The sequence below is a fragment of the Notolabrus celidotus genome, unplaced genomic scaffold (assembly GCF_009762535.1).
Source record: "Notolabrus celidotus isolate fNotCel1 unplaced genomic scaffold, fNotCel1.pri scaffold_127_arrow_ctg1, whole genome shotgun sequence".
Taxonomy (NCBI): Eukaryota; Metazoa; Chordata; class Actinopteri; order Labriformes; family Labridae; genus Notolabrus; species Notolabrus celidotus.
Window position 1 is genome coordinate 38,948 of NW_023260012.1, and position 16,634 is coordinate 55,581.

General features: G+C 40.5%; 3 protein-coding genes across 4 annotated transcripts; 2 read left to right on the forward strand and 1 right to left on the reverse strand.

Annotated features, from left to right (window-relative positions):
* Nucleotides 1–1,954: 1,954 nt before the first annotated feature.
* LOC117808578 (pro-resilin-like) lies at nt 1,955–3,575 on the reverse strand. 2 transcript variants are annotated; one of them, XM_034678296.1, is made up of 5 exons: nt 3,440–3,575; nt 3,278–3,339; nt 2,732–3,187; nt 2,093–2,701; nt 1,955–2,018 (listed from the first exon to the last, which is right to left on the reverse strand). In XM_034678296.1, the coding sequence occupies exons 1-4, from the start codon at nt 3,460–3,462 to the stop codon at nt 2,094–2,096; spliced, it is 1,149 nt and encodes a 382-aa protein (XP_034534187.1). In that variant the 5' UTR covers nt 3,463–3,575; the 3' UTR covers nt 1,955–2,018; nt 2,093. The 2 variants fall into 2 exon arrangements, with proteins under 2 accessions (XP_034534187.1, XP_034534186.1); XM_034678295.1 differs by having other exon boundaries at nt 2,093–3,187.
* A 3,612-nt stretch (nt 3,576–7,187) lies between these two features.
* Nucleotides 7,188–8,350, forward strand: LOC117808584 (prisilkin-39-like). Its single transcript, XM_034678304.1, has 4 exons — nt 7,188–7,322; nt 7,418–7,479; nt 7,554–8,201; nt 8,279–8,350. The coding sequence occupies exons 1-3, from the start codon at nt 7,309–7,311 to the stop codon at nt 8,198–8,200; spliced, it is 723 nt and encodes a 240-aa protein (XP_034534195.1). The 5' UTR covers nt 7,188–7,308; the 3' UTR covers nt 8,201; nt 8,279–8,350.
* Nucleotides 8,351–13,387: 5,037 nt separating this feature from the next.
* Nucleotides 13,388–14,924, forward strand: LOC117808583 (apomucin-like). Its single transcript, XM_034678303.1, has 4 exons — nt 13,388–13,523; nt 13,621–13,682; nt 13,785–14,786; nt 14,861–14,924. Exons 1-3 carry the CDS (start codon nt 13,501–13,503, stop codon nt 14,783–14,785), a joined length of 1,086 nt encoding a protein of 361 aa, XP_034534194.1. The 5' UTR covers nt 13,388–13,500; the 3' UTR covers nt 14,786; nt 14,861–14,924.
* Nucleotides 14,925–16,634: the final 1,710 nt, after the last annotated feature.

The window sequence follows — 16,634 nt, forward strand, 5'->3', positions numbered from 1 at the left end:
AAATATACATTTAAATGTTAAATCTAAATCTTAAATACAAGTATTCAATTTTAAACCCAAATGTTTAATGTTAAATCTAAATCTTAAATATACATTTAAATGTTAAATCTAAAATACAAGTATTCAATTTTAAACCTAAATGTTAAATCTAAATCTTAAATCTAAATACAAGTATTCAATGTTAAACCTAAATGTTATATACACATTTAAATGTTAAGTATGAATATAAATGTTTAATGTTAAACCTAAATTTTAAATATACATTTTTAATGTTAGATCTAAAAAAGTTCAATCTACACTTTAAATGTTAAATTCAAATGCTAAATATACATTTAAAGGGCTAAAAATAAATGTTATATATAGTTTAATATAAGGGTTTTGTTAGATCTAAATGTTAAATACAAGTATGTCATATATAAATGTTTAATGTTAGATCTAAATGTTAAGTTGAATCTAAATTTTAAATGTTAAATCTAAACATCTGCATCCTCAGTGAAATAGAGAGTAAAGGTCAGGTGTGTGTCTTTGTTCAGCAGTCAGACCCTCAGGAGGTTTTAGAAGAGCTCACAGTAAGAGTTAAATCAGGACTGAGTAAAGACCGGACTCTCTGAAGTGTCCTGTGAAAACTCTCAGACTGAAGGTTGCAAAATGAAGTCAGAAAAACAGAAGCAGTCTCAAAGCTCATGCAGTCTGCAGGCTCTTCTTTAAACAGGCTGTGGATCCACAACTTTTAGAAACAGTAAGGAATCAAGAGTGTGAAACTAATTTTGTCACCGGTTGCAAAATGTAGTCAGAAAAACAGAAACATTCAATGTTAAACCTAAATGTTAAATCTAAACCTTAAATATACATTTAAATGTTAAGTATGAATATAAATGTTAGTTTAATGTTAAACCTAAATCTTAAATATAAATGTTTAATGTTAAATCTAAATCTTAAATATAAATTTTTAATGTTAAATCTAAATCTTAAATACAAGTATTCAATTTTAAACCCAAATGTTTAATGTTAAATCTAAATCTCAAATACAAGTATTCAATTTTAAACCTAAATGTTAAATCTAAACCTTAAATATACATTTAAATGTTAAGTATGAATATAAATGTTAGTTTAATGTTAAATCTAAATCTTAAATATACATTTAAATGTTAAATCTAAATCTTAAATACAAGTATTCAATTTTAAACCTAAATGTTAAATCTAAATATAAATGTTTAAGGTTAAATCTAAATACAAGTATTCAATGTTAAACCTAAATCTTAAATATAAATGTTTAATGTTAAATCTAAATCTTAAATATAAATTTAAATGTTAAATACAAATCTTAAATACAAGTATTCAATTTTAAACCCAAATGTTTAATGTTAAATCTAAATCTCAAATACAAGTATTCAATTTTAAACCTAAATGTTAAATCTAAATATAAATGTTTAATCTAAATACAAGTATTCAATGTTAAATCTAAATCTTATGTACATTTAAATGTTAAGTATGAACATAAATGTTTAATGTTAAACCTAAATTTTAAATATAATTTTTTAATGTTAGATCTAAAAAAAGTTCAATCTACACTTTAAATGTTAAATTCAAATGCTAAATATACATTTAAAGGGCTAAAAATAAATGTTATATATAGTTTAATACAAGTGTTTGTTAGATCTAAATGTTAAATACAAGCATGTCATATATAAATGTTTAATGTTAGATCTAAACATTAAAAGTTGAATCTAAATTTTAAATGTTAAATCTAAACATCTGCATCCTCAGTGAAATAGAGAGTAAAGGTCAGGTGTGTGTCTTTGTTCAGCAGTCAGACCCTCAGGAGGTTTTAGAAGAGCTCACAGTAAGAGTTAAATCAGGACTGAGTAAAGACCGGACTCTCTGAAGTGTCCTGTGAAAACTCTCAGACTGAAGGTTGCAAAATGAAGTCAGAAAAACAGAAGCAGTCTCAAAGTTTAAGTTTCAATTTGTTTTATTTTCAAAGTCCTGTGCAGGTTGAAGCCAGGAGTCAAAGAGTCCTGCAGGAGGAGAACAAAGTTAGTCAGGATTCAAACAGCAGCAGAGAAACATGTGAATAGTTTCAGAGTCTCACCTCAGTATTTTCCTCCTTTGCCACCCTTCACTGGTTCAGCCTGAGGCACCGCTTTCTGCACCACCTCGTAGTAGACCACTTCTGGTTCAGGGACCTCTGGGGAGTAGTTCATGTGGGAGGAGACTTCTCTGGCGCGCTGGTAGCCGTTCCTGGTCTGGACGATGTAGGATGAAGCCGGCACGGAGAAGGTCTCCACCTCTTCCTCCGCCTGCTGCACACCTTTAACGCCCTTGGAGCCGACACCCGCTGCTGCTGCCGCCGCTTCCTCCTGAGAGCCCCAGACGCTGAAGTCAGGGAGGGAACGAGATGGCATCCAGCCATTTGGGTTGAAGGACTCGAATCCTACGGTGGGCAGGGCAGACCACTCGCTTCCAAAAGTAGAACCCTCAAAGCTGAAGCTGGGAGCGCCGCTGTAAAGGATTGTGGACTCGTAGGCGGGGCCTGCAGAAGCGAAGCCACCATGGGAGGCTGCAGGAGCATTAAAGCCACCATGTGAAGCTCCAGGAGCACCGTAAGAACCAGCACCAAAGCCACCATGGGAGGCTGCAGGAGCATTAAAGCCACCATGTGAAGCTCCAGGAGCACCGTAAGAACCAGCACCAAAGCCACCATGGGAGGCTGCAGGAGCATTAAAGCCACCGTAGGAGGCTCCAGGAGCAGCATAAGAGACTGCTGCAGGGGCGGCGTAAGAGACTGCTGCAGGGGCGGCGTAAGAGACTGCTGCAGGGGCGGCGTAAGAGACTGCTGCAGGGGCGGCGTAAGGGACCGCTGCCGGGGCAGCTTGAGGCTGAGACTGCGCATGGAAGCTAGGAGCACCAACGTGACCTGAACCCTGAGGAGCTCTGGCAGGTCTGGAAGCAGAGCTCACGTCGTAAGTAGCGGGCTGGTAGGTGGCCCAGCTGGTGGCTGCAGCAGCAGCGGGGGCCTGCTGGGCCTCTGCTGGCTCCTGGACTGCAGACGGTTGAAGCTGAGCCCCAGAGCGAGGGGAGAGGTTGTCACTGACGTCGCTCTCAGATTGATAAGAAGGTTCCTCCAGGCTCAGCTGAGCAGTGGGTTCATCACTGGAGACGGCAGCAGTGTAGGGATACTGGTAATCTGGAGGAGAGAAGCAAAAGCATGACACACTGAAGAGAGAGAGAACAGAGAGAGAGACATGTGAAGGAAAGAGTCATCCACTCAGCTCACCATCTTTGGTTGCAGGAAAACAAGCTCCACTGCTGAAGAGCAGCAGGCAGATCCAAGAAACCCTGCACCAGTCAAGAACACAGAGTCACTCTCCTCCTGAAGGTGGAGCTGAACACATTAAACATGGAGGACATTGTTCTGCAGAGGAAACCATGAACCTACCTTAGAGAGAGAGCGTGCAGCATGATGAATCAGCAGTGGGGATGTGGAGCAGCTTCTCTGAGGGTGCTGGAGGATTGAAGACTGAAGCTTGCTGTGATGATCTGCATGCTGCTCCTCTGCTCTTATACTGCTGCTGCTGCACCCACTGCACTAATCACACTCATCACTGACACCTGGACCACAATCAGAGCCTGATGAGGACTCACCTGGGTCCACTCAGAGCTCTAACCTCTCTGTGTTTCTCTCTGTGGTTATGAATGAGGGTGGGGTGTTTGATGTGTTTGATTGAAGGCTGATAGTTTGCAGAATCACAGACAGATCCACCTCAGGGTCTGTTTGGAGTCTGAAGGGAGTTGGAGTCATGAGTTCCTGTATGAGGATCTTCTTTAGGGTGACACTGCAGAGACAAACTCCTCATATGTGCACACTGAAACACTGAATAATGAACAGGAGCGCATGTGAAGCTGCAGGAGGTGACAGAAAAACTGCTGTGTGTAAAGTTTGTGATGTTCTGCAGGAATGAGTCTCCTTCAGGTGACGCTGTGGGTCAGGAATCCTCAGCGCTTAACTGCAAAGTGTGAGAGCCAGTCTGACCAGGGAAGTCTGGATATTTAGAAACAGCCTCTGGCCCTTTGACACAATCTGTCCTGTATGGGAGGTCGAGCCTTCAGCTTTGGAACATCTACCAGTCAGGGTCCAGGAGGCAGACCCCCTCTCTACTTTTAAGAGTAGGCTTCAGACTTTCCTTTTGATAAAGCTTATAGTTAGAGCTGGATCAGGCTTGGACCAGGTCTTAGTTACGCTACTATAGGCTCAGACTGTTATAGGTTAAGACTGCTATAGACTCAGACTGCTATAGGCTCAGACTGTTATAAGCCCAGACTGCTATAGACTCAGACTGTTATAGACTCAGACTGTTATAGACTCAGACTGCTTTAGACTCAGACTGCTATAGACTCAGACTGTTATAAGCCCAGACTGCTATAGGCTCAGACTGTTATAGACTCAGACTGCTATAAGCCCAGACTGCTATAGGCTCAGACTGTTATAAGCCCAGACTGCTATAGGCTCAGACTTCTGTAAGCCCAGACTGCTATAGGCTCAGACTTCTATAGACTTAGACTGCTATAGACTCAGACTGCTATAAGCCCAGACTGTTATAGGCTCAGACTTCTATAGACTTAGACTGCTATAGACTCAGACTGCTATAGGCTTAGACTGCTATAGACTCAGACTGCTATAGACTCAGACTGCTATAGGCTCAGACTGCTATATGCTTAGACTGCTATAGACTCAGACTGCTATAAGCCCAGACTGCTATAGGCTCAGACTGCTATAGGCTCAGACTGCTATAGACTCAGACTGCTATAAGCTCAGACTGCTATAGACTCAGACTGCTATAGGCTCAGACTGCTATAGACTCAGACTGCTATAAGCCCAGACTGCTATAGACTCAGACTGCTATAAGCTCAGACTGCTATAGACTCAGACTGCTATAGACTCAGACTGCTATAAGCTCAGACTGCTATAGGCTCAGACTGCTATAGACTCAGACTGCTATAAGCTCAGACTGCTATAGGCTCAGACTGCTATAGACTCAGACTGCTATAGACTCAGACTGCTATAGACTCAGACTGCTATAGGCTCAGACTGCTATAGGCTCAGACTGCTATAGACTCAGACTGCTATAGACTCAGACTGCTATAGACTCAGACTGCTATAGGCTCAGACTGCTATAGACTCAGACTGCTATAGACTCAGACTGTTATAGACTCAGACTGTTATAGACTCAGACTGTTATAGACTCAGACTGCTATAGACTCAGACTGCTATAAGCCCAGACTGTTATAGGCTCAGACTGCTATAGACTCAGACTGCTATAGACTCAGACTGCTATAGACTCAGACTGCTATAGGCTCAGACTTCTATAGACTCAGACTTCTATGGACTCAGACTTCTATAGACCCAGACTTTTATAGCCCCAGACTGCTATAGACTCAGACTGCTATAGGCTCAGACTGCTACAGACTCAGACTGCTATAGGCTAAGACTGACACACTGGGATCCTGTCTTTCCCTCTCTCTCCTCTCTCTGCCTGTCTCTCACTTTAACTCTTCCTGTCCCATTAAAGTTACTAACCATAGACCTTTCTGGAGTCCCTGAGCTCCCTTGTCTCATAGGTTCCTCTGGATCTCTGCTGGAGATTCCTTTTTGGGGTCTGTTATTCATCCTTTCTTTCTTTCTTTCTTTCTTTCCTTCTTTTTTAGTTTCCTTCCTTCCTTCCTTCCTTTCTTTCATTCTCTCTTTGTTCTTTCCATATTTCTTCATCCTTTGTCTCCTTTTCTTATCCTGTCCTTTCCTTCTGTCTTTCCTTCCCCATTTCTTCTCCTCTTTTTCTTTCTTCTGGTCTCCCTCTCTTCTCTCTTTTCTTAGACCTTTCTGGAGTCCCTGAGCTCCCTTGTCTCGTAGGTTCCTCTGGATCTCTGCTGCTGTGGACGTGGTCCAGACTCCAGCTGCTACAACTACTACTATCCGTCTCCCCACTATCCTCTCTCTCTCTCTCTCTCTCTCTCTCTCTCTCTCTCTCTCTCTCTCTCTCTCTCTCTCTCTCTCTCTCTCTCTCTCTCACTCTCTCTCTCTCTCTCTCTCTCTCTCTCTCTCTCTCTCTCTTTTCATCTCCCTCTATCCCTCTCTCCAACTCTGTCTCAGTAGATGTGTGTCTAACATGAGTCTGGTCCTGCTGGAGGTTTCTGCCTGTTAAAGGAAGTGTGTCCTTGCTGCTGTAACTTGCTAAATGCTGCACACTATAAGAACTAATCAGATAACTGAATAAACAGTGAGTATAATAATGCAGTCTGGGGCTTAAAAGAAACGACTCTGAATTAAAAGACAGATCTTCTTTTTAAAAGTCACTTTAACAAAAGCTGATGGACTCCTCACAGACATTATTATGTAATCACTGTTTTGAAAGTCTGTGTTTTATTCATTTTTGGTGCCATGTGTTTGTGACAACTTTGTTTTTGTTTCCATTATTTTGTAGTTTAATGCTACTTATGGTTTATTTGCTCAGATACTTAGTTTATTTTTCATTGTCATTCTTGAGTTTTATAATTGGCTGCTAATGCATCTTTGTTTTATGGATAATGTGGGATTTTAAATGAATGTTTTTCTTGTTTTTGTTTTGTTGTGTGGACCCCAGGCGGACTAGCAACCACAATGTGGAAGATAATAGGGATCCTAATAAAGAAAGAGAGAGAGCTCATCATTTTGATGTGCACAGGTAGAGAGCTGCAAAGTTTCTGAGTGTGTTTGTGCTTGGACATCATCAGCACAGTGTGCTTTGTGAATCAGACCTTATGGGAGGATAGGGAGAGCAACTGATGCACAATCTGTGGTGCTTTTTGTATCCACAGAAAGAACAGAAATGTTGCAGCTTCCTGCAGAGCTGTCACTCCAGTCTCCTGCAGTCTAACAGAGACCGCTACGTGTCTCAGATCTCAGCTTCTGGATTAAATAAAAATGCACTGATAAAAAGTTCCTGTTTCCTCAGCATGCATCCTCAGAACGTTCCCCTCTCGTGTTTCAGTGACGTTCATGAAGACTCTATCGCCCCCTACAGGCCTGGCAGGCAGGTTTTAGTGTTAGGAACACACCTGGCTTTTTTCAGCATGAGCTGCCTGATTGGACACCAGGTGAGGGTAATGAGGGTGATTAGTGCACTGAGCATGTGCAGCAGCAGTATATAAAGAGCGAGCAGGGACAGATGAGACACAGCACACAGCTTCTGTCTTCAGCTTCTGTCTTCAGCTTCAAGCAGACTGTCGGGTTTAATCTGCTGCGTTGGTTTCATCTCCTATCATCAGTCCAAGATGGTTTCCCTGGGGTGAGTCTCATCATGCTTTGAACTTCTGATTTTGAAATGTTCTTTAAAGTTTCTGCAGATGTTAATGTTTCCCTTTGAACATGTTTGTCTTAAAGGTTCGCCTGCGTTTGTTTGATGGTCTTTGGCACCGCCCTTTCTTTTCCTGCGACTAAAGGAGGTGCGTCTCAAAGAGTCTCACATTAGCTGACACACACTCATCAAACATGACTAATGTGTGTTCTTTGCTTGCAGGGAATGCTGGTTGGGGTTCAGGTGCTAGCAGCAGCCTTGGTGCAGGATCTGCTACCTACAGCGCTCCTGCAGTCTCTCACGGTGGATATGGTGCTGCTGCTGGAGGCTCATATGGTGGATATGATGCTGCTGCTGCTGGAGGCTCATATGGTGGATATGATGCTGCTGCTGCTGGAGGCTCATATGGTGGATATGCCGGTGGTGCTGCTGCTGGAGGCTCCACAATCCTCTACAGCGGCGCTCCCAGCTTCAGCTTTGAGGGTGCTGACTCTTTTGGAAGCGAGTGGTCTGCCCTGCCCACCGTAGGATTCGAGTCCTTCAACCCAAACGGCTGGATGCCATCTCGTTCCCTCCCTGACTTCAGCGTCTGGGGCTCTCAGGAGGAAGCGGCGGCTGCAGCAGCGGGTGTCGGCTCCAAGGGCGTTAAAGGTGTGCAGCAGGCGGAGGAAGAGGTGGAGACCTTCTCCGTGCCGGCTTCATCCTACATCGTCCAGACCAGGAACGGCTACCAGCGCGCCAGAGAAGTCTCCTCCCACATGAACTACTCCCCAGAGGCCCCCGAACCAGAAGTGGTCTACTACGAGGTGGTGCAGAAAGCGGTGCCTCAGGCTGAACCAGTGAAGGGTGGCAAAGGAGGAAAATACTGAGGTAACATTTGGACTTGGAGAGCTTTAAGTATAAACTTCCTGATTCCATTCACTGACTGTCTCTCTCTCTCTCTGCAGGTGTGACGAGCAGAGCCTCAGCATCCCTACGACCATATGGATCTGTGTGTTCAATAAACTAACATGAATCGATCTCTGCTGTTGAGTCCATTACTCATATTTCTAGAACCTACTGTCACTTTGACTTCAACCAAAGCCTCTTTACCTCATTGCAGTTGTCTTAATTTAAGGTTGACTCCTCGGTGTCTCAAAGAGCTTAGTTCACTTAGTTGGGGGGGACTTAAAGGCTGCAGGGTCTCTGGTTTTTGGGTGAGGGTTAAGAGACTAACTGTAAAAACTTGGTCTGCAGGATCAGTTTTCTGAGGTACTATGGGAAGTGTAAGAAACAGGAAGTGATGTAGGGAACTCAAACTTGGTCTGAGAAAGCCAATTTTGAAGTGCAAGGACTGCAGTTCCTCAACTGTCCACTAGAGGCTGGCTCCAGAAACCTCACCCATTCAAAAAGCTGATCTTTACATCTGACCTGTTTGAATCCTGTGCTGTATGTAGAGGCCTCAATAGTGGATCTGGACTCCATGCAACTGTACTTAAAACCAACAGTAACTGATCTTAGTGATTTTAAATTAAACAGAAATCCTGTCTGCTCTTGTGTTAACCATTTGAGGCTTTTATCTGAGATTTGTGTCTTAGCAGTGACTCCCAAAACTGTGGAACAAGCTCAAGAGATCCAGAGATCAGGGACTCCAGAAAGGTCTAAGAAGAGAGAGAAGAGACCAGAAAGAAAAAGGGGAGAATAAATGGTGAAGGAATGACAGAAGGAAAGGACGGGATAAGAAAAGGAGACATGAAGAAACATGGAGAGAAAGAAAACAAAAAAAAGAGAGTAAGCAAGCAGAAAGGAATGAAAGAAGGAAGGAAAGACAGAAAGAAAGGAAGGAGGGAAGGAATGAAAGGAAGGAAAGAAAAAGATGGAAAGAAGGAAAGAAAGAAAAAAAAAGGAAGGAATGAAAGACAGGAAGGAAGGAGGGAAGGTATGAAAGGAAGGGATGGAAGAAAGAAAGAAATATGGAATGAAGGAAGGAAAGAAAGACAAAGGAAGGAAGGAGGGAAGGAATGAAAGGAAGGAAAGAAAGAAAGATGGAATGAAAGAAGGAAAGAAAGAAAGAAAGAAGGAAGGAAGGAAGGAAAGAAAGAAAGATGGAATGAAGGAAAGAAAAAAAGATGGAATGAAGGAAGGAAAGAAAGACAAAGGAAGGAAAGAGGGAAGGAATGAAAGGAAGGAAAGAAAGAAAGATGGAATGAAAGAAGGAAAGAAAGAAAGAAAGAAGGAAGGACAGAAAGAAAGAAAGAAAGAAAGAGAAAGAAAGAAAGAAAGAAAGAAAAAAGGAAGGAATCAAAGAAAGACAGAAAGGAAGGAAGGAGGGAAGGTATGAAAGGAAGGGATGGAAGAAAGAAAGAAAGAAAGAAAGAAAGAAGGAAGGAAGGAAGGAAAGACAGAAAGGAAGGAGGGAAGGAATGAAAGGAAGGAAAGAAAGACAGAAAGGAAGGAAGGAGGGAAGGAATGAAAGAAAGAAAGAAAGAAAGAAAGAAAGAAAGAAAGAAAGAAAGAAAGAAAGAAAGAAAGAAAGAAAGAAAGAAAGAATGAATAACAGACCCCAAAAAAGGAATCTACAGCAGAGATCCAGAGGAACCTACGAGACAAGGGAGCTCAGGGACTCCAGAAAGGTCTATGGTTAGTAACTTTAATGGGACAGGAAGAGTTAAAGTGAGAGACAGGCAGAGAGAGGAGAGAGAGGGAAAGACAGGATCCCAGTGTGTCAGTCTAAGCCTATAGCAGCAGAACTAAGAGCTGGTCCAAGCCTGATCCAGCTCTGACGGAGAGTTTGAAGCCTACTCCTAATAGTAGAGAGGGTGTCTGCTTTATTTACTGATATCTGCTCCACAGGTTTCTTCTTCGTTGGTGAATTATAGGTTTATTTCAGTCTTCAACCCGTCTCTGTTGTCCTCTGACGGACTCAGATAAACCGTCCTGATGCTGCGAGACATCAGAGAGACTCTGACACAATCCCATCCTTCTTCTCCTGCAGATGAAAGTGGACCGTGTGTGTGTGTGTGTGTGTGTGTGTGTGTGTGTGTGTGTGTGTGTTCCTGTCTGACTCGCTCTCTGACCTTTGACCTCCCTGCAGCTCGAGCGTCCACCAGATGAACAAAAGCTTCAAACAGAGACGGAGACACTCACAGCCGCTCTGAGCTGGGATGTGGATCTCTGAGTGTGTGTTTCCATCAAACACACTCTCCTCTCGAGTGATCATCACCGCGGGAGGAGGAACTCAAGAGGGCGCTCAGACCTGCAGGATGAGGGTCATGTGACACACGCAGCTGAAACACGCCAGGGCTCTGCGGGCGGAGACCAAACCAGACCACAGGAACCGTCTGACGTCTACTCGTCTGGTTTCTGAGGCGTCTCCTCTTGTGCAGGAGAAGAAGAAACTGAGTAGAATAAACAATCACAGATCAACCTAAATTGGAATTTCAAAATAAAATCTATCTGCTAAATTACTGTGGCTTTTATTTTGAAATTCCAAATCAGATGCTGCTGTGATTGGCAGGAACACACTTAAAGAGAAGGAACATTTTTACAAACACAAGATTCTACCAGGAAAGGAATGCACCAAATACAGGAAGTGATCGAGTGAGCGGTGTGTGGATTTTCAAAATAAAAGACGTCTGTAATGTGAAAATGTGCCACAACCAGAGTAATAATAAATATTTGACATTCCTCTACACCTCAAAATGTGTTCCTGCCAATCACAGCTATATTTGATTTGGAATTTCAAAATAAAAGCCATTGGAAATTTAGCATATTACAATGATTTTGCATAAATTAAACGTGAGATTACAAACAAAATCCAAGTTCCCACTGAATAATGTTCCACTATGACTCTGAGTTAAAGTCACTGAGTGGAAACTAAGATTTGTTCATCATCTCTGATTGAAAATATCCAGAATTAATGCTATTTTTTCTAATTTCATTGGCTTTTATTTTGAAATTCCAAATCAGATGCTGCTCTGATTCCCAGACATACATTTAAAGAGACAGAGCATTTTTACCATAAACAAAGATTTTACCAGGAAAGGAATGCACCAAATACAGGAAGTGATCGAGTGAGCGGTGTGTGGGTTTTCAAAATAAAAGACGTCTGTAATGTGAAAATGTGCCACAACCAGAGTATTAATGAATATTTGAGATTCCTCTACACCTCAAAATGTGTTCCTGACAATCACAGCTATATCTGATTTGGAATTTCAAAATAAAATTTCATTGGAAATTTAGCAATAACAATGATTTTGCATAAATTTAAAGTAAGATTTTGAAAGTAATCCCAGTTTCCACTCAGTAATGTTCCACTATGACTCTGAGATAAAATCACTGAGTGGAAACTAAGATTTGTTCGTCATCTCTGATTGAAAATATCCAGAATTATCGCAATTTTTTCTAATTCTGTTTGGCTTTTATTTTGAAAGGACACATCAGAATGACCGGTGATTGGCAGGACAGTCACTCGATCACTTCCTATATTTATTAATAATAATAATAATGATGATGATGGTGATAATAATAATAATAATAATAATAATAATAATAATAATAATAATATCTTTATTTCTACAGGACTTTTCTAAACAAAGTTACAAAGTGCTTGACAGAAAAACACAAAAATAAACAAAGAAAAACAAATTATATATATGAAATTAACATATATATATATATTGGAACATTACTGAGTGGAAACTGGGATTACTTTCAAAATCTTACTTTAAATTTATGCAAAATCATTGTTATTGCTAAATTTCCAATGAAATTTTATTTTGAAATTCCAAATCAGATATAGCTGTGATTGTCAGGAACACATTTTGAGGTGTAGAGGAATCTCAAATATTCATTAATACTCTGGTTGTGGCACATTTTCACATTACAGACGTCTTTTATTTTGAAAACCCACACACCGCTCACTCGATCACTTCCTGTATTTGGTGCATTCCTTTCCTGGTAAAATCTTTGTTTATGGTAAAAATGCTCTGTCTCTTTAAATGTATATATGATATATATATATATATATATATCAAAATTAAATAAATAAAATATATATATTTCTGGTAGAATTTGACGTTTGTAAATCTGTTTCTGGTAAAAATGTCTCTTTAAAATTGTTTCTGATTTTGTAAATTTGTTTTGTTCTTAATTAAAGTGTTAAATGTAATTTTGTTTTATAAAATGTAAATTTGTCTCCATCTTTGTCAAAGTGTTTCATCATTTGTAAGTTAACATTTCACCTCAGAGCCACCGTACTACGTTTATTTATTTGCTAAATTAAGAAAATGCACAATAAAAAAAGATGAATAATTAACAGCACAGGAAGAGGCAGAAAACACAAATAAATTACAAAACATTAAATAAACACAAACATAGAAACAACAGTTCATATTAATTACAAAATAAAAAAATACTTAAGTTATTATTAATATAAAAACTGTTCCTACAACAGAGAAATCCAAAAGTAGAAAATATGAATATGAGGTTTATGAAGATATATGTGTGTTTTAATTATTTAATTTAACCTTTATTTACCAGGAAGTTTCCCTTTGTGATACAAAGTCTCTTTCATAAGGGAGTCCTGGCCGAGACAGCAGCATAAAGAGTTTCACAGTGAGAACAAGACAAAACATAATGTGACAAATATTACATCCATTTATACATGATCAGTGTTAAGCTCTAAAACATGAGCACAAGCTGATCAGATGATCCTTTATCCTGGTTTTAAAATCCTCCATTGAATTAAAGGATCCAGTTTAAGATGACATATATTAACACCACAGTGAAAAGTATTAAAGCACATTTGATGATGATAAATCTTAAATTCATACCAGCACAAGATGAGTTTAATTAAATATCTAAAGAGGAATAAATGTTCTAGAGTATCAAGAGCGGACCTCTACAGATCTACAGACAAAGTTTGATGAGTGAGTTTAATTGAAATCAAATGAACAAATAAACTTGTGTTGCAGCATGTAACACAATCTGCTCTGAGTGGACCCAGGTGAGTCCTCATCAGGCTCTGATTGTGGTCCAGGTGTCAGTGATGAGTGTGATTAGTGCAGCGGGTGCAGCAGCAGCAGTATAAGAGCAGAGGAGCAGCATGCAGATCATCACAGCAAGCTTCAGTCTTCAATCCTCCAGCACCCTCAGAGAAGCTGCTCCACATCCCCACTGCTGATTCATCATGCTGCACGCTCTCTCTCTAAGGTAGGTTCATGGTTTCCTCTGAAGAACAATGTCCTCCATGTTTAATGTGTTCAGCTCCACCTTCAGGAGAGTGACTCTGTGTTCTTGACTGGTGCAGGGTTTCTTGGATCTGCCTGCTGCTCTTCAGCAGTGGAGCTTGTTTTCCTGCAACCAAAGATGGTGAGTAGTTGAAATCCAAAGCTGGTCCAAAGACTTTCTGACAGATACTAACGTGTGACTGAATCCTGCATGAGTTCTTTTAACTCCTCATCTCTTATCCAGAGTACCAGTATCCCTACGCTGCTGTCTCCAGTGACGGGCCTTCCCCTCGCTCTGGTGCACCTGAAGGCTCTCGTGCTCCCCTGATTTCCCTGCAGCCTCAACAGGCTGCAGTCCAGGAGCCTGCAGCCGCCCAACAGGCCCCTGCTGCTGCAGCCACCAGCTATGCTTCACCCAGTTACCAGCCCAACAGCTTTGTGGTGAACTCTGCTTCCAGACCTGCCAGGAATCCTCAGGGTTCAGGTCACGTCAGCTTCTCTGCACAGTCTCAGCCTGGTGCTGGCTCTGCTGGACACTATGCAGGACCAGCAGTCTCTTATGCCGCCCCTGCAGCAGTCTCTTACGCCGCCCCTGCAGCAGTCGCTTACGCCGCCCCTGGAGCCTCCTACGGTGGCTTTGGTGCTGGTTCTTACGGTGCTCCTGGAGCTTCACATGGTGGCTTTAATGCTCCTGCAGCCTCCCATGGTGGCTTTGGTGCTGGTTCTTACGGTGCTCCTGGAGCTTCACATGGTGGCTTTAATGCTCCTGCAGCCTCCCATGGTGGCTTCGCTTCTGCTTCTGCAGGCCCTGCCTACGGGTCCACAATCCTTTACAGCGGCGCTCCCAGCTTCAGCTTTGAGGGTTCTACTTTTGGAAGCGAGTGGTCTGCCCTGCCCACCGTAGGATTCGAGTCCTTCAACCCAAACGGCTGGATGCCATCTCGTTCCCTCCCTGACTTCAGCGTCTGGGGCTCTCAGGAGGAAGCGGCGGCTGCAGCAGCGGGTGTCGGCTCCAAGGGCGTTAAAGGTGTGCAGCAGGCGGAGGAAGAGGTGGAGACCTTCTCCGTGCCGGCTTCATCCTACATCGTCCAGACCAGGAACGGCTACCAGCGCGCCAGAGAAGTCTCCTCCCACATGAACTACTCCCCAGAGGCCCCCGAACCAGAAGTGGTCTACTACGAGGTGGTGCAGAAAGCGGTGCCTCAGGCTGAACCAGTGAAGGGTGGCAAAGGAGGAAAATACTGAGGTGAGACTCTGAAACTATTCACATGTTTCTCTGCTGCTGTTTGAATCCTGACTAACTTTGTTCTCCTCCTGCAGGACTCTTTGACTCCTGGCTTCAACCTGCACAGGACTTTGAAAATAAAACAAATTTAAACTTAAACTTTGAGACTGCTTCTGTTTTTCTGACTTCATTTTGCAACCTTCAGTCTGAGAGTTTTCACAGGACACTTCAGAGAGTCCGGTCTTTACTCAGTCCTGATTTAACTCTTACTGTGAGCTCTTCTAAAACCTCCTGAGGGTCTGACTGCTGAACAAAGACACACACCTGACCTTTACTCTCTATTTCACTGAGGATGCAGATGTTTAGATTTAACATTTAAAATTTAGATTCAACTTTTAATGTTTAGATCTAACATTAAACATTTATATATGACATACTTGTATTTAACATTTAGATCTAACAAAACACTTGTATTAAACTATATATAACATTTATTTTTAGCCCTTTAAATGTATATTTAACATTTAAAGTGTAGATTGAACTTTTTTTAGATCTAACATTAAAAAATTATATTTAAAATTTAGGTTTAACATTAAACATTTATGTTCATACTTAACATTTAAATGTACATAAGATTTAGATTTAACATTGAATACTTGTATTTAGATTAAACATTTATATTTAGATTTAACATTTAGGTTTAAAATTGAATACTTGTATTTGAGATTTAGATTTAACATTAAACATTTGGGTTTAAAATTGAATACTTGTATTTAAGATTTGTATTTAACATTTAAATGTATATTTAAGATTTAGATTTAACATTAAACATTTATATTTAAGATTTAGATTTAACATTGAATACTTGTATTTAGATTTAACCTTAAACATTTATATTTAGATTTAACATTTAGGTTTAAAATTGAATACTTGTATTTGAGATTTAGATTTAACATTAAACATTTGGGTTTAAAATTGAATACTTGTATTTAAGATTTGTATTTAACATTTAAATGTATATTTAAGATTTAGATTTAACATTAAACATTTATATTTAATATTTAGGTTTAACATTGAATACTTGTATTTGAGATTTAGATTTAACATTAAACATTTGGGTTTAAAATTGAATATTTGTATTTAACATTTAAATGTATATTTAAGATTTAGATTTAACATTAAACATTTATATTTAAGATGTAGGTTTAACATTAAACTAACATTTATATTCATACTTAACATTTAAATGTATATTTAAGGTTTAGATTTAACATTTAGGTTTAACATTGAATGTTTCTGTTTTTCTGACTTCATTTTGCAACCGGTGACAAAATTAGTTTCACACTCTTGATTCCTTACTGTTTCTAAAAGTTGTGGATCCACAGCCTGTTTAAAGAAGAGCCTGCAGACTGCATGAGCTTTGCATTCCTCTAATTGTACGTCACACTCTGCGTTTGTTTCCCATTCTAACTTTATATCAGTTTCCAGTGTATGTAATCCTCTTTTATCTGCATGTCCAGCTGTAGTTTCCTCTCTACAATCCCCTGGGACTCTGCGTTGTGGTGTTTGTTTGGGGATGTAGTGCAGAGAGAAACCCTGGATGTGGTTTTAAGACCAGCAAATTTAATCTTAAAAACCCAAAAGTTTGATATAGACAGCTGGCTTAAAGATTATTTAGAACTGATATCTATGGAGCAAGCAGCATCAGCACTTGTAGATCCAGGCAGTGGCCACAGAGGCTCTTTGAATTTTATTTCATCAGTGATGGATAAAAGACCTTGATGGCTCCTATTGATACTTGACCTGAGTTTTAAACCCCATGAATTCTTGAATGAACATGAATGTATACATTTTATTTATTTATTTATT